At 37.0% G+C, this 23,921-nt stretch overlaps 1 protein-coding gene across 2 annotated transcripts in view; it reads left to right on the forward strand.

Annotated features, from left to right (window-relative positions):
* Positions 1–23,921, forward strand: part of PDGFD (platelet derived growth factor D) — a 237,925-nt gene that overhangs the window by 140,437 nt on the left and 73,567 nt on the right. The window contains exon 2 of one of the 2 annotated variants that reach the window (XM_027095686.1): positions 21,817–22,003. In XM_027095686.1, the coding sequence (XP_026951487.1) occupies positions 21,817–22,003 (187 nt within the window). Of the gene's footprint in view, positions 1–21,798; positions 22,004–23,921 lie in introns of both variants that reach the window. The other variant, XM_027095685.1, reaches the window with a different exon arrangement.

A 23,921-nucleotide genomic window follows, 5' to 3' on the forward strand; every position in this document is an offset into this window, starting at 1 on the left:
CTATCTACTCTGTAACAGTGTTCTCAATTGTTGCTCTAAATTGGCTGATTCCGATTCGAAAGTGCTCTGTCGATTAAGCTCACAGTTTTATGTATTCGGTAATTACAATATATAATAAAATGTAGACAGTTTGACATAAGTCTTAAGGGCATGGACTTTGGATGTACTGAGATTCAATTCCCCCACTTTGACACTTTTAGTTCTGTGCATAAATTTCTTTATGTTTTAAACAAGAGTCTCAGTGTTGATATCCCGTTTTCTTTATGTTTTAAACAAGAGTCTCAGTGTTGATATCCCATTGACTCCTGAGAAGTCCACCTGGCGTTAGTTTGTGGGCTTGTTCTTAAGCATCAATCATGTTATGATACTTGATTAAGGATGTGTTCCATATTCTGCCCACAACTTCTTGAGATCAGTTCTTCAGTAGAGGTTATACGATTTGACACTTATGTGTGCAAATTGGTAATTTGTATGCACATTTTTTACAGAGGCCTTATGTGTATCTCTTATCTCTCATTGTTTTGACAATATTAGCAAACATTAGAGAGACACAGACTTAAGTATCAGTTATTTGTATGCAATTCATGAGACTTATTGTGGTTCTTCGAAGAAAATTCATATTCTCTGACCAAGTTGTTTTACATTTGAAATATGGTTAGAATAGCAGCGTTATAGGTAATGAATAAACGTCTTGTTTCATTTTTCTTTGTATCATATCATCATGTTCAAATGTATTCTTAAGCATATACTTGGAGATGTTTTGATTTAGCTATTTTATCATCTAAATTTATAGTCCAAGATGAAAACTCCTTCTTGACACTAAATGCCAAATTATGTGCTTTGTGAGACGTTTTTGTTCATAAGAGTCACAAAGGAAAGTACCTCTTCACTCAAGTGATTTTTATTCCTCATAGCCTTAGTTAATATTACACTATCACACATATGTTCAAGTTTGTAAGAGGTTGTCAAAAGCAAAGATGTTGAAGATACGTTTGGGATCATATTAACGTTAGTCAGAGTGTCCCAAGTTTGTACACCTTTTTTCCTTAGATTAGCAATGTTTGTATATTAAAATATGGCCAATGTTAGAGACACAAGTTGTGATAATTTCTCTCTGAATATGGCTTTTAGACGTAATAGGGAAATCATTTCTAAGAGAATTTCTGCAGTAAATGTGTAAATTGTAATAAGCATTTTGCCAACCTATAAAATTCCATTTGAGCGTCCATGGTGGCTATAATACTAGTTCGTTGTTGAAAGAGAAATGCTGAGCATGTGTTTAGCAAATCTCCTGATCATGTTTATGTAATCTTTAGTCTATGACTACATAATGTGTTTCAAGGAAAAGATATGTGACATTTCTTAACAGTGGATTGTCTTTACATGATGTTAAGATAAGACATTAGGAGAAATTGTGAAATTTACCAAGAATGGATCAATAGTGTGCTTTTTTATGAAAAAAACAGAACTATTGATACAAGTTAGTGCCATCTTTTTCCCCTTGTACTCAAAATCAACACTTCTTAAATATTGCGCAGTAGGTAGGAGCATTTCTAGAATGATTATATAAGTCTGTCTTAAGTGAGTTGAGTGAGATGGAAGAAACTTTGCCTTAACTGCAAAAGGATGATTGAATATTTTGAGATCAAGATCTTCCTGAAAAGACAGGATGCTGTTTGAAATGCATTGGAGCAAAGAGGTTTGTAGTTCAGAAAGATGTAAATAAAACACTGCTCAGAAGACATTTTGTTGCTTATCTTGCAGCTGCTGTTTACTCAAGATTCTGGTTATTTAATTATACTTTATTCCAGTAGATATTCAAGGTCATAGTTGCGGCAGATTTTTAATTATATACAGAGCTATACAAAGTGGAACATTTCACCCTGGGGAGCCCCCCAGAATGGCTATAGCCACTTTATTAAGTGAGCTGCTGCAGTTTGCTATGGTTGCTAAATCAAATGTTTGTGTATGTTTTGTTCCTTCGGGCGATAGTTGTTCCATAGTTTTCATTTTTGACTAACTGGAAGCACAAACAAATAAACCTTTGAAGAAATAAAAACAGTTTTTACATTTTTATATAGTTATTACCCAAATAGTGTCAAATAGTATACAGGAAACTTTAACAACAGCAAAAATGGCCTGTAAGTTTAGTGTGTGTATACAGACCTAAATTTAATTAATATTTGTTAAGGTTCAGATATATACACTAAATTGTGGCTTAACACTGTAAAAACAGAAACCAAGATAAAATATTGTTTCACTTTTTTAAAATCTTAAGGTCATATTTTTCTTTCCTCATGGTGTGGTTGGAACCAAGTATTTTGGAAACTGACCTAGGGAATTGGAGGGGTAAAATCCATTCTTAGTGCTACAGAAAGTATATGTTATTATACTATCACACTCTAAAGAATAATTTTGAAAGCATTTTCTGTAAGCAATCTTGTTTGTCCAGTCTACTCACAGAAGCTATGTAAATTAATGTGGTTGTCTCTCTGAGCTGTTGAGTCCAACTATGAATTTTGGACATGGGATCCATTAAGTTAGAACTTGAAAGGAAAATACAAAGAATAGTAGGAAATCAGTTGAATCTGCTAGTTTAGCATGACTATTTTAAGAAAGCAAACTGAAGACTATAACTTTATATATGTCTATTATTAGATTAAAATTCCTCTTCTCTAGTAAATGGTTAAAGTCTTTTATATCTCAGTTCAAAACATTCTTCTTTCATTAACAGATTTCTGGTTTCTGTGTATTACATTCTGTTTTTGTTCCTTGCTACATTCACTTGGGAAGAAAATAAGGAAGAATGGTCCTTCCTTGTATAAGAGCCCTGATGGGGATACTCAGAACTTGTGAAATCAAGAGTTTTTAACATCTGCTGAATGTGCTACTCATAAACATAGTTATTAATACCTTTTCTACCATGCCTGTAGCCAGGGTGTGAGTGTACCCTTTCCAACACTATTCATCTCAGCAACCCCCCTCCACCTTGACTCTTAAAAGTTTCCTTTTGTATATACATTAAGTAGCTATTTGCAGAATTAGCTGTGTAACAACCATCCCAAAGCTCAGTGGCCTAAAACAAAAATTATTTATTCTCACTCATTTATCTGGGGTCAGATGGAGTTTGACATACGCAGACTAAGCTTGTATGGTGTTACCTCCTACATTCAGGTTGGATCCACATCTGCTCCGTGTGTCTCTCATCCTTGTTAGCCTAATAGGCTACCCAGTACATGTGCTTCTTATGGAAATAGCAGAAGCAGAGGATGGTTGAATAGAAACACAGGGTGACTCCTAAGGCCTAGGCTCAGAACTGACACACCAGTACTATATATATTATAGCCTAATATAATATTAGGCTAGATATGAATTCTCCTGTCTCAATCAAGTCATATTCCCAAGTGCAGTATCAATGGGGCAGGAAAATAAAGTGGTTGACTCTAGAGGGACTACAGGAAAGTCACATGGCAAAGAATGAGGAAACTATGGAAGGATTAATAACTGGAACAGTAATGAAATCTAACATAGTACACACTTAAGAATTGGCCCCAGTGCCCTTTTCTCTCTCAAAACAATGCTGTGTGAGGAAGCTCTAGAATACTCCACCTAATTAGGCTAGTGATTCTGTAGGTCAGACTTCAGAGAATCAATCCATTTATAGTTTTCCCTAGACCAGTGCAGTCCAAATGTGATCCGTGGACCTGCTGCCATTCCCATGAACCGTTTGTTTTTAGTCCACAATAAGATAAGGAACTTGCACCAAATGTAGATTAACTATGACCCTGAATGCATTGTTTAGTTTGCTAAAATTGTTTTTTATAGCAAGAAATTTTTGACAAAGGAAGCAGTATGTTGATTTTCAACCCAGCAGGCTCTTCATCACACAGCAGACAAGCACTTTGAATAGCATTGCCCTAGAAATTGTCTAGCAAGTTCATAGATCATACACAATCTCCAGAACCGAAGTTAAAACATAATGAATTCAATAACTTTATATTGGCATTAATGGTCCTATCTTTTTGAAACTATTCCATTAGTAGTACCGATGCATGCAGGGAATAATATAATATTAGGCTGAATGTGAAACCTGGCAGTTATGTAAAGGCATAAGAAAAAGGAAGTATAAAATATGACTATACCCTAAGCTCAGTACTCTTAAAATATAGTCAATTTCCTAGATCTAAATAGAAAAATATGTTTTCCATTGCCTTTTTCAACATAGTCTAGAAACATTTATTGTGTTCCCTGACATTGTACAAGGTATGTACCAAAATACAGCTGTGATACAATAAAATACTTACAGCTATTATTAATATTTATGTTTTGTCATACCTATTATCTCATTCTTATTAGATTGAAACATTTTTCCATCTTTTATTTTCATTTAGGAGCTATCAGTAAATTATTTGTAATGTCTTTGGGAGATTAAATGGATAAAATCAGGTCATACTTAATGGGGTTTATATTTTCAGTATTATGACGACAGCCACAGTTATCTCAGATTTATTAGAAAAAAATTAAAGAAAGAGCTCTGGGGCCTAACATTTCTAGAAATTGTGTCAAGGAGAGCCAAATTTAAAATATTAAGTATATGTCTCCATCTCTCTATTCTATTAAATATGTTACTTCTTCTGTTTGAAGCAATACATTGGGCTAAGCCTCACCATCCTCTGAACTCCTAAAATGTTTGCTGCGTAGAATTCATTGTTTACTCCTTTGTGTTATTTTTCTGTGTGCCTGTTTAGCTAAACGACATTTCTCTCATTTCTGCTTTAGAGTTTATAAAGCATTTCCACATGTCTTTTTTGCTTATTTGTTTGTTTTTGGTCCTTGGAGTCTGTGAACAAGTTAATGTCCTCACTGTTTTGCAGATGAAGAAACTGCCACTGAGATTAGGTGATCTTCCCAAAGACACACAGGTAGAAAGCAGTACAGAAAACTCCATTCAAACTTACTTATTTTTAAGAAAGCTTATTCACCTTAACCCTTTTACAATAGAGGTGGCAAATATAATATGTGTGTATGACCATTTATCCCCCTTCCACACTCAGGGTAGGTGCTAATGATTATATATGGTAGTCTTTCTACTAGAACATGTCTGCAGTCTTCTCAATGCACTACTCCAGGAAAAATCTCATAATTTTTTGGAGTTGGCATTCAGGATTAAATGTGTTTGATTTTCCATCGATATATCTTGTTTTGTTAGGATTTATGTCTTTCGTGTTTGTGCCCTATAATATCTACTATTGTACTTTGCACAGGATAATAAAGACTAAATATTGTTAATTATTTATGGTTAAATGGATATAAGTCATAATGTGGTAGAATTTGATTTACTGTAAGGAAGAATTTTTCCTTTTATTATCATTGAATAATTTATTTCTAGATATTACTCAGCCTCTTCTTGTGCCAGGCACAGTGTTATGCATTTGAGACTCAAGGATTAATTTATTCACTGGGGCATGAAAGAGAGGCAGAAAAGGACATACCATAACAGGCAGGATGTTCAAGGGCCGGGGGCCCAATGATGGGTTATAAATATGGCTGAATGTAGTTCCCCCTGAGGACTGGGGGCCACCTGGGCACCTCCTGGATCACTATTCACAAAGAAATGGGTCTCACATTCATTGGCCAGACCCCAAAAAGACATCTTAGTTTACAAAAGCAGTCTAGCAGGAGTACATGTCATAAGTTTGACTGCAGGGTTTGTGAATTCTGGTTTCAAAACTGCAAATGAAACCTACTCAGTCAACGAATGGATTGATTGCTTGACTTCTCCTGTACTGCTTCCTCATATGTAAATGCACATAAATATCTCACTTTAAGAATACTCTGAATTTCATTCATTCAAAAAATATTTATTGAAAGCCTCCTATTAGCTCCCATTATGTCCTGATGTAAAAATGAACAAGACCCAGTCGTTATTTTCCAGAAGCTTTCATTCTGGGAAATGGAGGACAGGAAACAAATGAGTATTTTAGGCAAAGGCAAAAAAGCAGTGCATGCTAAGTTTTTTGTCACAATGCCTGACCCAAGAAATTCTTATTCCCTACCCCCTTTCCCACTTACCGTATCACCATTAGGTACCCTGTTTATTTTTATAAATTTAAAAATCTCTCTGTTCCATAATTACTAGTGAGAATAGCAATTGTCACTGTACTAGTTTTCAAATCTTTCTACAGGTGTAAATGACAGATGCACCTGTACAAAATGGCCCATCAGAAGATGCCAGGGATCCTGTCTATAACACCCATAACAATTAAATATTGTGCACTTACTTTCTGTAAGGCTTTCATGGGTGTAGCTATGTAAGACTTCAGCTCTTCTTCACAAAAGTTAGTATCCTGAAATACGTAATAAGATAAAGATGTAGGCAATGTCAGCTGAATAAGTCTTTGTAAGGCACCCACAAAAAATCCTGTAGGTGAGAGAAAAAATCAAAACTTCCAAACTTCAGTTACTGTTTATTGAATACTTTTGTGTTTAAGCATTTGGGGTTTATGAAGATTCCTAATTTTAAGAACTATATTTTTTATAATGGAGGGTGTGAGGCATTGGACAGGACAATGATGAAGGCTATATTGAATGCTAGACTGGAAACTTGAACTGGAGAAAGCAGGAGATGAGGGCTAACGTTTGACTATGTGAACCAAGACTCAGCTTCCAGTGGATAGAAGTCAATCTTACTTCCTATCTGATGTCCTTAGCACTTGTTTCTATATAATGAATAATAAAACAGACAGGAAAAACACCCAAGGAATGTTAACAGATTGTTTTAAGGCAAGAGAGATTTCTGAGGGCTAAAAAAGTCACAGATTTCCTTACAGAATTCACTTTAATATGACCCATATCTCTTGAGTGGCATTCCATGCCCAGTGAGGAAGGAAAGATTTTTCTACTAATATCTCTTCCAGTAAACAGATTATAAACACAGTTTTCAGAGCAGGAACTGTGTCATATTAATTTTTTCATTCCAACAGTGGTTATGGTGCCCTGTTCACATTGAAGTAGCACGCACTCAGGAAGTATTGGTTGAATGTATTTTTCAAGTGGCCTTTTATTCCTTGATAAAAACACAAACATGCTAGTTCTTAAATCACTGCCATTAGTGGCCACTCCAACTGCTTTCCTGCCTCTTTTTTCTTACTCACAGAACCATGATGGGTGGACATGGGCTTGAGGGGAGGCTCAGCTGCCCCCAGCCAAGGGAGTATGTTGTATGAGTATGAGCCAATCATGGTAACTCCATTCCCCTTATTGGGACTGGAGTAGACTTGCAAACATGCCCAGTGAGACAGAGGGAGTGCCTGCTTGGGGTGGGCATGGGGGTTCCAGAAAGATTTCTACTTTCTTAAAAAGAGACGCATGTGGGGAAAAGCCCTTTCTTTGGCCTCTGAATCCTACCCTGTGAGGAGGAGAGAGATGGAGGAGAACATTTTGAGAACAGCCAACACACCGAGGATGGCAGCAGAGAAAAGTAGAAGCCCATGACTACGTTGCAAAGCCTTGAATTAACCAACCCTGAATATGTTCTAACTCTACATTGCCTATGTGACAGGACACATTTTATTAAATCATTTTTCAGTTTGGTCATCTGTTACTTGCAACCTAAATTAGCCTATAATAAGATCAGTGGATTGATTAAACACATGGTGCTGTGCAAATAAAGTAAAAGACCTCTCCCTGTGTGCAGAGTCTCAGAAGGATTCATTCAGCAAATATTTCTTCAGAGCTTACTAATCTTCAGAAGTTGATAGATTGAGAGAGAATGTGTTTCTATCGAGGCTTTGGACTCTGTAGCACAAACATGAAATGGATAGTAAAAACCAGTTGTTATTCAGTGTATTTTCCATGCAAGCTCTTTATATGCATGAAAGGATTGTCTTTCAGTCCCTTTTTTAAACCAAAAGTGAAAATAGAAATAGCCAAATTGGACAACCATGCAAAATTCTCACATGATATCATAATTTTGTGAAACATGCCATCCTAATGGTTTAATGAATACTAATACTCTGGTACTTTTTAATTTATTCAGTTTTTGCACTTCCCAAGCCCCTATTTTATTTTAAATATATCCCTAGGTCTAATTTAGAGACGTTAGAAAGTCATGCTTTCGAATTTACTATTTTATTTAAGGAAAATGTTAAATAGATAATTTTCCTACATGCATAGTTGCTTTAAAATGCTTTTTTTTTTTTTAATATTCCAGATGCAAAGGCAATGCTGTTTTTACCTTTCTTTTTTATCTTGAAATACTGAAAGAGATGACCTGTAGTTCTTCCGGCCTCTGAAATTGGTATTTTCTAACTTGAAATGTAGCTTTGTTCACGCCTGAGACCCCTGGAGAATAAACAAAATCTGCATTTCTTTTTCAAGCAGTATCCTGCCAATCTAAGAAGAAAATAGAACCTTGTTTCAGTCGCTGGCTTCTAATAGCATGATATTTGTAGCAATCTCACAGAAGATTAGTAACTCTAGCTCAATTTAAAAGTTAGCATTGTGAAACACACATTGAGTGTGTTTCAGAATAAAATCTAGTAAGATTTAAAAGCAGTTATTCATGATTTATGAATAAAATAACAGTTCAGAGCAACAGACAGACTGGCAAGAAGGACTTAAGTTGATGGGAGAAGAATGTTCTATCTTTTCTCCTCCTTTGTAAAAACAGTAGTAACAGAAGAACCTATATGTTGCCCGTTCTGCCTAGTGAAATCATCTTAGTGTGAAAACATCATACTTAGGGTTCCACTGTCTAAATGCAGTTCCTGATTCCCATCAGGCATTCTTTAAGATCTCAGTCAGTGCTTGTAGAGTGGAGGACCACTTTGGGTCTTGTTCCAGAAAACAACATCAGATTTCTTTTCTGCTAGACAAGTGAGAGATTATCTGATTATTATTAATATGTGGGTTCCCAGGGAAGCCAGACAGATGCTGGTATATCATTAGTCATTTTTTCCCATATAGTCTTCTAGTTTTCTAGCATAAACCAGAGTAGGACTCTGAAGATGCCTATTTGGGTTCACAGATAGATTCCTTTTTAGCAATTTATATAAACACAATTCCATCATTCTCAATATTCATTAAATGTTAGTATGGTTTGTCCTTTATTAAAGGCCACACCTTTTCTTCTATCTCATCGGAAAAAGAAAAAAATTTTAGATTACCACAGGAGTGGTCCGACCAGAAAGCAAGCTTGACTTATATTGACATATGTTTTGTAAGCCAAGGGTATATTGCAAGCATTTTTTTATTGAGAAATAATTGATGTATAACATTATACTAGTTTCAGGTCTACAACATATTGATTCAATATTTGTATATATTGCAAAATGGTCACCACCATGTCTCGTTATCATCCATCACCACACATAGTTACAAAATTTTTTTCTTGTGAGGAGAACTTTTAATACCTACTCTCTTAGCAACTTTCAAATATACAAGTATTAATAATTTAGTCACCATGCTGTACATTACATCCTCAGGATTTACTTATTTTATAACTGGAAGTTTGTACCTTTGGACCACCTTCACAGATTTTGCAAGCATTTTTAATAATCTCTAAAGGATAATATGTATTAAAATATTTACAAGTTCCTAATTTGACAGGCTGACTCCTTTATATACAGCAGGGGTCCCCAAGTCCCAGGCTGCGGACCTCTATCCTGGCCTCCGGCTGTTAGGAACTGGGCCACACAGCAGAGGTGAGCGGCAGGCAAGCGAGGCTTCATCTGCCGCCCCAAATTGCTCCCCATCGCTCACATTACCGCCTGAACCATTGCTTACATACCGCCTGAACCACCACCCAACCCCCCGTACATGGAAAAAACTTCTCTGAAACCGGTCCCTGGTGCCAAAAATGTTGGGGACCGCTGATGTACAGTATATATTTTCCAAACATATGATTATATCTTGTTTAACATAGTTAAACATAGTTATTTACTATTTTTTTTTAATTGAAGTATAATTGACCTACAACACTATGTTAGTTCCTGGTGCACAACATAATGATCTGATATTCCTGTATATTACCAAGTGATCACCATGATCATTTTGTACTGTCTGTCAAGTCACCATACAAAGTCATTACAATGTTATTGATTATATTCCATGCTCTACATTTCTGCTTCATGATGCATTTACTTTGTAACTGTAAGTTTGTACCTCTTAATCTCCCCCAGGTATTTCACTCATTCCCCCTACCCCTTGCTGTTAAATTTTTGCTTTACAGTTATGGTTATAGAGAGTAAGAAGGGTAATCTTTTTTGAGATGGGAAATGATCTCCTCTGAAGTATCATCTATCAGCTCATACAATTTCTTCATTCATTTATTTAGACCTGCGGCAAACACTTAAGTTATCTGCTAAATGTTAGGAACCGTGTATGGTGCTAGCACCAGAGAGAAGTTTGCCTATGGTGGTGACCAGCACCAGAATAAGTGGATGTATAAAGTATTGAAATGAGAAGGAGAAGAAGATCCACTGAATATTAACCTCATTTGTTCAGTTCTCCCCTCTTGATCCGCTTTACTGGTTACAGAAATCTGACTGTCTACTACTTAAAGTAGGTGATGCTATTAAAATAAGTCATGATGTCATAATAAAGAATACAATAAAATTTACCTCTGCTATATATAAGCAAGTGACTTTCTGTTTTGGAGTAAGTGGTAATAATGAGGACTAATGCATAAGGTTCCCTTGACTTTTAAATAGGCTAATAAACATTAAACACTTATTGTAATGCCTGGGACATATTTAGTAAATACTAGCTTTTGTGAAGAATATTATTGTAACCTAACATTCATCAATATTCTGAAGAATATGTAAATGATGTGCTACATAACTTTAATATGCCCAGAGATTTCTTTGCTCCCAAACATGTAAACTACGCAATTTTCCTGTTACTTCCAAGCAAATATTCATTCAACAAGTATTTATCATATACCCACTGTGAATAAAATACTATTCAGAAATTTATAATCTTGTTGAACAAGCAAGAGAAAGCTAAACATAAAGTAACAAAGAGACATAGAATATGATTCAGTGTTAAAATCATTGATATAAGCAAGGGATGCCATTCTGTCTCTGTGTCTCTTGGCCTATACTAGACATTGTTAATCATTTCCATTTTTCCCCACTTAATATAGAAACAAGTTCAGAACCCTTTTTAGTACTGCAGGGGACTTCCCTGGTGGCGCACTGGTTGAGAGTCCACCTGCCGATGCAGGGGACACGGGTTCGTGCCCCAGTCTGGGAGGATCCCACATGCCGCGGAGCGGCTGGGCCCGTGAGCCATGGCCGCTGAGCCTGCGCGTCCGGAGCCTGTGCTCTGCAACGGGAGAGGCCGCAACAGTGAGAGGCCCACATACCGCAAAAAAAAAAAAAAAGATAGTACTGCAGGAGGCCATTACCTTTGAGTTTACCTACTGGGTAAACTATTTGCCATCTCTAACAAGACAAGTTTTAAAGAAAATCAAGAACTCTTACTCAAATATCTTTTCTGGCACCTCAGCACAATTTTTCTGCCCCTATAAAGTCTTCATCTATGAATCCTCTGTCCTTATTTTTCTCTCCAGACCATGTCTCCCACCATAATTGAAATGATTTATAGTAAAATAACAATGAGATGCTATTTAGTGTATGGATAGATCACGCTGCCATTTGGAAAACAAGATGAGTCAAGCCATCACTTCAGTATATGGGAAGCAAGTAAACCACTGCAGTGGCCACCAACACTGTTCATCAGTTTCCAGTTCTCCCTTTCTTCCAGTTACCCACTCTGCTAGAAGTAAAGGTCTGGCCATGTGATTAGCTTTGGCCAGTGAAACGTAAACAGAAGTATTTTAAAAACTGATGGGCAATTCTTCATCTTCTGATTTCCCTCTGCCATGACTGTTAATTTTACAATAACGATGCCTCATTAGCTCAGGTCCCAGAGTGAGAAAACAGGAGGCAGAGCCCCATCAACCCAAAGTGGACATGCAGTGTGAGTAGGAAATAAAATTTTATTATTAAAACCACTGAGACTTATGCCAGCATGATTTCACCTCTCATGACTAATACTACTCTATGACTGTGCGTAATTCAAGGGAAGAATCCATGGAGCAGCCTCACCAGACCAGGTAACAATATTGAAGAGACTTGATAGCATGAGATTTGATGAGGAACCAAAAAGTCTCATCTCATTCTAAAATGCTGTCCATTATAAAACCCAACATTGATTTACTAATAGCTTTTGTGGTGAAAAGAGATCCACATGGAATGTACAGAAAACTCTTTTTTAAAAAAAATAATAGCATGAATTTAGCCATTAAAGTAAAAGGCCACTTTTTATTATCTCAGTGAAAATCCAAGTACAAGGCTTTTTGAATTGTCTCAAAAGTCTTCAAATTACTTGGCCTTCAGCATTGACACATAGTTTCAAGGTAACATGACCTTTTTTGTAACCTCTGTGTGTGTGTGTGTGTGTGTGTGTGTGTGTGAGAGAGAGAGAGAGAGAGAGAGAGAGAGAGAGAGAGAGAGGGAGATCTTGATGTGCTTAGCTTAGCACTTTTAGGGCCCAAAAGAGTTTTAAAGAACATTGAAGAATACTGGGCATTCATATGCATTTTCTGTTTAATTAATTGTTGTATCATTTTTGATTGAAGTGAGTTACATATTAAACAACTATCTGGAAAGTCACTGGCTTTTGATATATAGATGTTTATCACCATCACAGTACATGAATTGTTTGCATTAATATCTAATAGCTTTGACAATTCTTTGATCTATTCTGAGATATGTAGTCATTTCTACTGCCTTTATTTTTTTCTGTCTGATGTGGGAAGGGAATTTGTTTCCTTGAATCTCAATGACAAATCAAAATTCAGCTTTATTTACTTGTATGCATCTTAGCTTTGGTCCTATAAAGCACTTGATTATTCTTTACAAGAGAATGAGGATGAGATACCATTCCTCCATTTTTTATTGTATTTATAGTTATCACCTTTTTTCTTACTCATTGATATGCACAAAAACTATTTTTTATTTTAGTGCTGCATCATAGTGCAACTTTTTTTTTTTTTTTTTTTTTTTTGTGGTATGCGGGCCTCTCACTGTTGTGGCCTCTCCCGTTGCGGAGCACAGGCTCCGGACGCGCAGGCTCAGCGGCCATGGCCCACGGGCCCAGCCGCTCCGCGGCATGTGGGATCTTCCCGGACCGGGGCACGAACCCGTGTCCCCTGCATCGGCAGGCAGACTCTCAACCACTGCGCCACCAGGGAAGCCCTCATAGCGCAACTTTTATAAAGGCATTTTAAATGCCAATAAGATATCCAAATATAAGCTATAATTCATCTCTACATATGGTGCTACTAGTGAAAATATCTGAGGTTGAAATCAGATAAACAGTTATCTCCTGAGCATTACTAGATTTGCACACACAAAAGCTGTGACAGCTGTGTCCCAATTTGCTCTACTTTCTAACAGCTGGACAGTCACTTTCAATAGTAATCATAGGGTATTTCTCCATTTTGAAATATTAATATGTGAAAAAAATGTTCTGGAATTCAGTGAAATCTGGTAATGAAAAATGACTGAATCTATAAATAGCACTAAAGCCATATAGGTTAATAAACATTTAAGTACAATTATAGATATACATAATTTGTTTATATGTATATATGAGATATAACTAATATACATGTTAAATATGTTAATTTATATTTTAATAATAAATATAAATTTGTATGTATGTATGTGTGTGTATATATATATTATATATATATATATACCACAAATAATAAACCATGTGATTCTTATATTAACTCCCAGTTAGTTTTCTCTTAGGAATTGATGAGCCCTTTAGTCAGATGTGATTAACAAAATGTTTGTCTTTGCCACACGAATCAAGTTTTTAAACATTAGGGTATTTCAGGGTCAGCTTCTGTTGCACACTGTTCAATTCCATGTCAGCTTTGTTGGACTGATTACATCTTCCAGAAACTTACCCTGTAAAATAATTTCAGAGAATTCTCACTCTTTGAGAATAATCAAAGCTCATACTTTAAGTAGCTTTCCTTGACAGTGTTTCTAAGAATGTTGGTTTTCCTATGTTAAGTGTTTTCTAGAAAAAATACTAAATCTCCTGCTTTCTGGGAATGACATTTCTTTCTGTTTTGCCTGTTACCTTCCTATATCTCTGAGCTATGTTGGCAGTGGGAAAAGCAGATATTTTTGTCATTAGGGTTGTCTTGTTTTCTGGGTGTGTTAAATTGGTATGATTGAAAAGATATCGCTCTTCAGCAGCCTAATCTATAATACTCTCTGTCATGCTGTTCAACATTGCCCTTCCCCATCTGCCACAGTTCCAAATGTTATTGTTTCATTTTTTTCACATCCTTTACATGTAAACAACATCACAACACAAAGAGACTATAGTAGAAGAGAATTATCAGAGAATTAATTAATTTGAATTATCTTAATGTGATAAAATACAGCATAGTTATTTTAGGGCAATCTTTATTTTCACTGATTTTAATTTTCTAAAACCTTAGACCAAAAATTATTTCCATTTTAATGTAATTTTATAATCACTTCTATAATCTACCTATAAAACACAAGTGGTCTTGAAGGAAAGAGTATAATTGCTCGCTGTTGTACAATAACAAGACAAATCCTTGTTCCTTAAAAGATCTAGTGAGGTGAGGAATAATAAATATCAATGTAGTACTTTGGGCATTACTACATTCCTGGTGACTGTTACTGGAAAATGTTCAAAAGGACTTTACGATACTCTTTTTTGATGGACTCAGCTTTTTAAAGAAGAATAATTTTGAGCTCAGAGATTTATCAATTGATTACTCTCCAAAAATATCATCTCCAAATTGTTACTCTGAGGAAGTTTGTTTATAAAACATTAACACTTTGGTTTGTGCAAAAGGGAATTATAATTAAAAATAAAAAGGTATGTAACTGGCAAACAACCAACTCCCTCCTTCTCAAACCTTTATAAACAGAAAGGTTTTGTATTACTACTGAGTTCTTAGAAAAATCTCTGCTAGAGAATTCTAAATAAATGTCTGACGTTTAATCAGCTTTGCTCTTGAGTTGCTTAAAAGCAGAGTGAGCACAGGGAATGGTTGTTTTTAGAGAGCTGTTATAGGCTTTTGGAAGATTGGTTCTTGCCAGACCATGGGCCAGGTGTTAACCAAAAATTCCTTAATGAAAACTGGCCCGCTGGCAGTCCCAGGAGAAATTTAGTTCATTGATTGCAAGCTTCAGTCCTCAGGAAACACTGAGGAAAAAAATGTTGAAAATGCTTTCATGCTGATTTTTAAACTTAACATTGTTAACAAAATCTAATTTTCACCTTTAGCAGTTCACAGGGTGAGACTCCAGCCCTGTGCTTTTTAAGTTAGGAGATAATTTATGCAAAATTATCTAATTAAATTCAGTTTAAACCTAATTGTATATTTTAGGGTCTGTTCTACAAATTGACTTATTCATTTTAAAATTAGGGACTCCTGCCCTACTCTCCTTTATGTTCTCCATCTCTCCCTTGTTTCTTTTTCCCTCTTCAACAATACACTGCGTGATGTCTCGTCAATGAAGGTACTATTTTGCGTTCTAGGACACTTTTGTATAAGATGTCATTAGTTGAGGGAGAGTGCAAAGATTATTAGAGGTAGTTTAGTAATAATAATAATAGTGCATTAGGCAGTCACAGGCCTGAATCTTGATTAGTCTTGCTGAGCTTGCTATTCTTAATTAGACAGTTGCATAGGATGAGAACCTGGGGGATCTAGTCAGTCACCTGATTTCATATATTGCTGGATAGATCTGAGAGTAGATCCCAGCTATAGCAACAAACTCTCCTGCTTTAGTCCAGCATTGTTCTTCTCTTCTTTCTTGGTCACAGCTTTTTAAAGGGTGGTGTGGATTGACTCTGGTGAGCCTGGTAGTATAGGTTTTGATGGAAATAGTGCAGAAAAAGAGGCAGTTATTTTATAATTGATGTCTGAGCCAGATGGCAAGCAGGATCATTTCAATGGAACTCTTTCCAAAATAGTTCTTTAATGTTCATGCTAGATGTGTTCCCACAAACGTCAGGCACACCAGCTACATCAAAATTAAATTTCTTAAAAATAAAATATTTGGGTATTTTTCAACTTTATTTTTGATAAAGCTGCCTTTTATTTGTTATCTTACTTCAAAATGCCTTTCAGTGTTTAAGAACTCTGCATATGCATTATTTGCAGTAACGATTCATCTACGTATGTATTTAACAGATCTAGTTTGAAAGTCTCCATATGCCCAGACTGGTGAGGCTCTGGGGTTACGTTGGTAAACAAGACATAGTCCTTTCTCTCAAGACATGTAATATTCTGCATATAATTTTTTTTACTTTCCTATGAAACTTTCAAAGAGATTATAAAGCATCTTTTAGTATCTTTTTTTAATCCTTATACCTAACCAGCCTCAGAGAGAAGCCTCTACTTAAATTTTAAAAAAAGCAAAACATAGAATACGTTGTGTCTACACTAAAGGATTTATTTACATTCCTCCACAATGTGTTCACAAATTGATAGGCTAAGTGGCCAGTTACATGCCAGGGGCACATTTCTAGTTGATAAGAAAGTTTTTCATATATATGTTTGAACAACTTGTTGAAATATCCATTTGTGGGACTTCCCTGGTGGCGCAGTGGTTAAGAATCTGCCTGCCAATGCAGGGGACACGGGTTTGAGCCCTGGCCCGGGAAGATCCCACATGCCACGGAGCAATTAAGCCCTTGTGCCGCAACTACTGAGCCTGTGCTCTAGAGCCCGTGAGCCATAACTACTGAGCCCGCATGCCACAACTACTGAAGCCTGTGTGCCTAGAGCCAGTGCTTCGCAACAAGAGAAGCCACCGCAGTGAGAAACTCGTGCACCACAACGAAGAGGGCCCCTGTTCGCTGCAACTAGAGAAAGCCCGCACACAGCAACGAAGACCCAATGCAGCCAAAACATACATAAATTTAAACAAAATTTTAAAAAAAGAAATATCCATTTGTACTCTTATTTTAGATGACAGCAATGACAGCATACAACTATATATACTACCATTGTTAGATGGGAAAAGTGTCTGTTTAGCCCGCTGAAGATTTTGGATTTCAGGTTCCCTTGTCTCATCATTGCCTCACTCATGTCTGTTAGTCACAGTCAAACCACTGGCAGTTCTGTCTTCTTGAAAGAAAATTGTTGAGTTGTCATGTCATTTAGACCTGAAAAAAATCTTAAGTGTCATGTTAGCCCAGCCCCCTAAACTATTAGCTTAGGAAATAGAAGCCAGAAAGATGACATGGTGTGTCTGATGCTGTTCTTTGTTGTAGTGGGGAAAGTCACCAGAACTAGAACATGATGGAGCTGAATTCAAGACTCCACTCTTCCATATACCACCCTTCCATTCTTTTGACTTACAGCAAATCACTTTAACTTCTGTGTGTTGGTTTCATTACCTGTTAAAGTAATATAAAAAAAATTTACAAGAAAAAAGCAGAATGAAAGCAATGATAATTACTGCAATGATATTTACTTTTTGTCAACTTATATTTACGATAGACTTACAAAATTGGATGCTTGTAAACTATATTGCACCCCACAAAAATTAAGTGGTCATATTGTGGTTGTTTAGCAACAGAAGTGGTACTGTTTGGTTTATATAACACTCAACCTACATTCTGGGCAAACATTGTTCCTATGATGTATAGTGTAATCATGAAACAGCCATTTTACAAATGAAATGTTGTAATAAATCCCTTTGCAAGTTAGGCATTTCCTGACACAATGACCATTCTTTGCTTTTGGCTTTTAGCTGCAGTACATTGGGTTTGTGACTATCAGTCATGCTGCTGGCTCCTGGATGTCTTATGGAGACAGTGGGACAAATGAGTATTTCTGTACTGTTCCTCTGAATTTGTGTGAGGTGGCACAGTCTGCAGAGATATCATTATTTGTTCCTATGGAATCATTGATGAAATATTTTAACCCTTACTTCTAATAACTCAGCATTTAGCCTTTGGATCTTATGTTGTCATAGATAATATTATGATCTGAGAAGAAGAAATAAAAGTACTACCATTATTTGTGATTTCGTTTCTCCTTGCACATAATTTGTGATGATGATTACCAAACGCATCTATTAGGGCCAGGAATGATCCATGAAATGGGGGAAGTTAGATAAGGGGTCAAAGACACTAAGGTACGTAGCTCTTACCCTAGGTCACTGTGTATCAAAAATGATGCCCCAGAGAAGGTTTCAAGGTCAAAGACAGGAAAGTGAATCCAAGATAGATCATCAGTCAGGGAGGTAAGAAGAAAAATCAGATGTGAGGTATGGAGTCAAAGCAAGGCAGTGAAGGAGCCAGGGAAATCAAGAATAAGAAGCAGAAGAGTAGAAGGTATGAGGTGGTCAGTGGTTCTCATACCTTTGGGAGCATCAGAATCACCTGGAGAGCTTATTAAAACAGTAGTGCTGGGCTCCACCCCCAGCATTTCTGCTTCAGTAGGTCTGGGATGGGTCCTGATAATTTACATTTCTAACAAGCTCCCAGGTGATGAAGCTGGTCTGGGGACCACACTTTGAGAACAACAGTTGTTCTAGATGAATTCCAGAGTAAGTAATAGTGCCTGCAGTGACTCCATGAGCTCCCAGGATACTTGGTTGGGCGAGCTGAGTTTGCTTAAAGGTTTAGGGACAGAATAGACAAAACATTTTGGCTTTTTTCCTTTCATTTTAATTCGCTTTTTAAAAAACATCCAATGCATAACTCAAAGTTATGAGGATGTGAACCTCCTTCTGTATTAAAATATAAAATAAGAACTTATATTCTTGCCATTTAAACATAAATCAAAATTATTCCCTCTATGAAAAATGACATACTTCATATTTTTATAGTTGAACAACTAGTACAGTGTTCTGGTTAAGAGTGTGTGTGCTGAAGATAGACTGTCTAGGGTCAGATACTGACTTCACCACCTGTTTTGTGCTCTGAGGTCATAAGTTTCTTAAACTCTCTGAGCCTCCTTTGTGAAGTGGGGATATTACTAATTGCATAGAGTTGTTGTGAAGATTAAATGAAATAATTTAAACAACTTATTGGAATGCCTGGCACACAGTTATTGCTCCATAAATGTCAGTTACTATTGGAACACCAAAGTAAATGCCTTCATTCAGGAATGTGACTTTGTATATAACACTTGGTAACTATCTCAGGTTTAACCTGATAGTTTGCTCTCTGTATCTATAATTCATTACAACTCTTCTGCTAAGAATAGTCCTGAATTTGGCATGAAGTTATAAATTATATATAAACAATGTGATTCAGAAGTCAAAGTGGATTACAGATAGCAAAGAATTTCAAATTGCCTCTAGCAAATTTCAGACTAAGAAGGAAAAATACCTTCTCTTACACAGAAGTTAAGAGCATTAGCTCTGGGACCAGAGCACCGTGACATGACTGCAGAGCCAGTGCTCTGATCTCCTAGTCGAGATGCAGGGAGTGGGGACATCAGCTCCTCCAGCTACCTTTGCTCTTCCTAAGACTGTCTCCCACACAAAGGCTAGCTGGGCAAGCACAACACATTAAACACTGAATTAGCCAAAAAAAAAAAAAAAAAAAGTTGAAATTCTCATACATACCAGAACATTTGTAAAAGGGAGAGAAGCCTTTGCATTTCACATTCTGATTCCTTGTTCACTCTCCTCTTATTTTGGAAGCTTTAACAACCACCCTCTGCAACCCAACCTTTCAGTGGTTTCCACCAGCAATTTAGGTCTCCCTGACTAACCTCCTTGAATTATAGGCTTCGGAGTAAACTCTCTGCAGGAGGATGTAAATAGACTGTGGCTGGAGTTCTGCTTACAGAGGGGCCTAAAAAGCCAAAATCTCAAGTGCAAAGAACTCTGGACATTGGGAGATAGGAAAAATGGGTCCACTGTATGGTGCAATTCTGAAGCAAACTACCTAGAGTTAGGTCAGATTTCATAGCTTAACAGCCTAGTCCCTACAAGACTGTACTTCAGTCACCCGCTGAAAATTGTGAGGTACCCAGGTTACCCATACTCTTTACCAACTGGCTATAAATTCAGGGTTGCTTATAAGCCCCTCGAGTTTGATAATTTGCTAGGACAACTTATAGAACTCAAGAAAGCACTATAGTTACAATTACAGTTTTACTATAAAGGGTACAAATCAGGACCAGCCAAATAAGGACACTTGTAGAGTGAGGACATGTCTCCCTCCTAGCACATCAATGTGTTTCACGGACCAGGAAGCTTACCCAAGACTCAGTGACAAGAGTTTTTATAAGGGTTTCATTCTGTCGACGTGATTGATTGAATTGATGGCAACAGGCTAGGGCTCCAAGGCCTCTTACCTCCAGGGAGGTTGGGAAGTCAGGCTGATATCAGAGCTCAAAGCCACATGATTGGTCTTTCTATTATAGCCAGTCCCCATTCTTGAAACTATTTAAGGGCCCACAGAGAATCACCTCATTAGCATAAAATCAGGTATGGCCCCAGGGGCCTACCATGAATAACAAAGACACTTGCATCACTTGGGAAATTTTAAGGGTTTAGAAGTTCCCTTTTAGGAACCCAGGACAAAGATCAGACAAGTTCTTTATTATACAGCATATGGAAAATAGAATTAGAATTGGAACTATTTTAAGTCACCAAAAATGAGGGCCAAAAAATTATGATTTTTATGATGGAGAAACAACTGGAAAATGTCATTTGATTATAAAATAAGTGGTCATTAAACATCATTAGATTCTTTTGTTTTTCACCCAGTTGTTCATTCATTCAACAATATTTATTATCTCCTGGGCTAATCATTGAAGATATACTGTTACATTGTCAATGAAAAAAAAAATATTTGTACAGTTGACCCTTGAACAAAGTGAGGTTTAGGGGTGCCAATACCCCACACAGTCAAAAATCCACATATAACTTTTGACTTTCCCGAAACTTAACTACTAATAGTTTACTGTTGACCAGAAGACTTACTGTTAAATAAACAGTTGATTAACACATATTTTGTATGTCATATGTATTATATACTGTATTCTACAATAAAGTGAACTAGAAAAAAGAAAATGTTGTTAAGAAAATCATAAGGAAGAGAAAATACATTTATAGTACATATATGTATTTATTGAAGAAAATCCACGGACCCAGACAGTTCAAACCCGTGTTGCTCAAGGGTCAGCTGTATTACATGGAAAAGAGGAAGGATGAACTATTTGAAATTATTTGCTCAATTTTAATTCCAATTGTAATGAGCCTGAGTTCTGAGATAATCATTAATTTTGCTTGTCAAAAATGATGTTAAGGGCTTCCCTGGTGGTGCAGTGATTGAGAGTCCGCCTGCCGATGCAGGGGACGCGGGTTCGTGCCCCGGTCCGGGAAGATCCCACATGGCCGCTGAGCCTGCGCGTCTGGAGCCTGTGCTCCGCAACGGGAGAGGCCACAGCAGTGAGAGGTGGTGTACCGCAAAAAAAAAAAAAAAAAAAAAAAAAAAAAAATGATGTTAAGAGAGCTCCCAAAGTACAAAATATTAGGCATCAAGTCTAGATTTATGAAGAATTTGGGGAGGTAGGGGATAACAGAAAAAATATGGATGTTGTTTGTTTAACCACAAGGCTGCCATTTGGCCTTATGTTTTTAAACAAAATCAAGAAGTGCTTTGAAATGTGATGTGTTTTAAACTGTTCTTTTTTTGCTTTCCTGTAATTGGAGCAACATACTAATTTCTACAAGTTGTGACTACTAACAGAGAGCAATCACCTCACAGACTTGTACCGAAGAGATGAAACCATCCAGGTGACAGGACACGGCCATGTGCAGAGTCCCCGCTTCCCAAACAGCTACCCCAGGAACCTGCTTCTGACCTGGCGGCTCCATTCCCAGGAGAAAACAAGGATACAGCTAGCCTTTGACAATCAGTTTGGATTAGAGGAAGCGGAAAATGATATCTGTAGGTAAGTGGGAAATAAAATCCATTTTAGGGTAAAATTTCAAAGTAGAACAAAAAGACAGATTTAAAACATCACATCAGACTTCTCTTTTGGGCCCTCCAGACCTATTCAAGATACTCGACTTCTTTTTCAAAAAGCCTTTATGTCAGTCCTAATGGACAAAATAAATTGGAGCTCAGACTGCCTCTGCAGAAAGCCTGGTAACCTGGCATGACTCACAGAAACTCACTCCTGCAATTGTCAGAGCCAGGCTGTGTGACTCCCAGAGAAGGGGGGAATCTGGGGGCTCCTATCTTGGCCAGGCCTAGAACAACCCACTTTGTGAGCAGGTAGCTGCATCCAATATCCTGGCTCACCTGCGCCATGTCACAGGGCTCTGGTGCAAGCCTGCCAGGGCTTAAGGAGTGTATTCCCCTGCTGGGCTCTAGGAACTGACCCAGCACTGGGAGATGATGATGGCACGGACCCTGTCAGGTCCTTACCTGAAATCGTAATTTTAAGGCCTCACATATGTGTAACAAGGAAGAGAAGGCCACCTCCCAGGATCAATGTGCTCCTCAGAGGTCTGTTTCTTCCTGTAGTTTCTGGGTCAGCAGAAGATGAAAGCTGCCCCTGATAATCTACTCCCTTCTTAACATGTTTATCAGAGAAAGCCCTGGCTGTTGTTCTCTGAATTGTCAGCTCACAGCATCTTATTCACTTAATTAGCATGTGTAAGATGCAGAGGATTTTCTTTTTCCTTTCTGTACTTTACTGCACGAACTTGTTCTGCATTGCCAATGAACTACTACTAAACTGCTAAATTCTTTCAGCAGGTTTATTTTACTTTGAATAATAAAAATCAGGTACTTCAAATTTGGCTGTCCTTTATTGAATGTCTATTATGCTGACAGCTCTTATTATGTTGCTGTTTTTTCAAGAATAACAGCAGTGACTGTTATTTTCTAGGACCATAGAGGGTAATGTATGCCAGAAAGCAGAGATGAATACATGCAGGAAGAGCCAGTTAATATTTACAAAGAGAATAGCTAGAGGAGACCTTGTGCCTTTTCAGCCTTGAAAGGGAGAACTCATTTTCTGTGCTCAAAAAAAAAAAAAAGACCTTGGAAACAAATGAAAAGCTACTATTATGGGGATATATGTATACTTATAGCTGATTCACTTTGTTGTACAGCGGAAACTAACACAATATTGTAAAGCAATTATACTCCAATAAAGATATTAAAAAAAAAAGATTATTAAAGGTGATGTCATTGAAGAGACACTGGTCTCCACTGCAGAGCAGGATTTTGATCTGGTAGTGATTGAGCCATTTTGGTGTCCTGACCTTAAAACTAGGAGAGGAAGTTAGGATGGTTTCTTTTCCAGACCCTTCATCAAATCAAGTTGCTCCTAAAAATTTATGGAGGGAGGTAGAGAAGTAAGAGGTAAAGGGGAGAGGAAGCAGGGAAAGAGGCAAATCAGAGACCTGCCTCAGGACCCTCCCTGAACCAAAATGGTGCTCTTTTGACTTCAGACCCAGAGTAAAAATTGTGCTGATGTCGTGTTTTTTTAAAAAACAAAAGTGACCTCTTGCATTATTAACAAAGTTTCAAGTATATTCTTGCTTTGTGCAATAAATATGATTCACATATATTGTATATAAAATGAAATGCAATTGATTTCCTCCCATTTGTTCCAAACCTCCTTGATGTTTACACTGTAATATTTTATTGCTTTAATAGCGATTCTTTCTTAGTGCTTTTCACTTTTCAACACCGTATATTAAGTAGTTAATTTACATAGCACCCAAGAGATATTCAGCTGGTAAAATTACATAAACCTTCTTATTTTGCTCATTAGGAAACTGAGGCAAAGGACATAAAGGCCTCACAAATCACTGTCAATGAAATTTAGTAACCATTTTATTATGCTCGCTGCC

The sequence above is a fragment of the Aethalodelphis obliquidens genome, unplaced genomic scaffold (assembly GCF_003676395.1).
Source record: "Aethalodelphis obliquidens isolate GAN/ISIS:26980383/991018 unplaced genomic scaffold, ASM367639v1 scaffold93, whole genome shotgun sequence".
Classification (NCBI taxonomy): domain Eukaryota; kingdom Metazoa; phylum Chordata; class Mammalia; order Artiodactyla; family Delphinidae; genus Aethalodelphis; species Aethalodelphis obliquidens.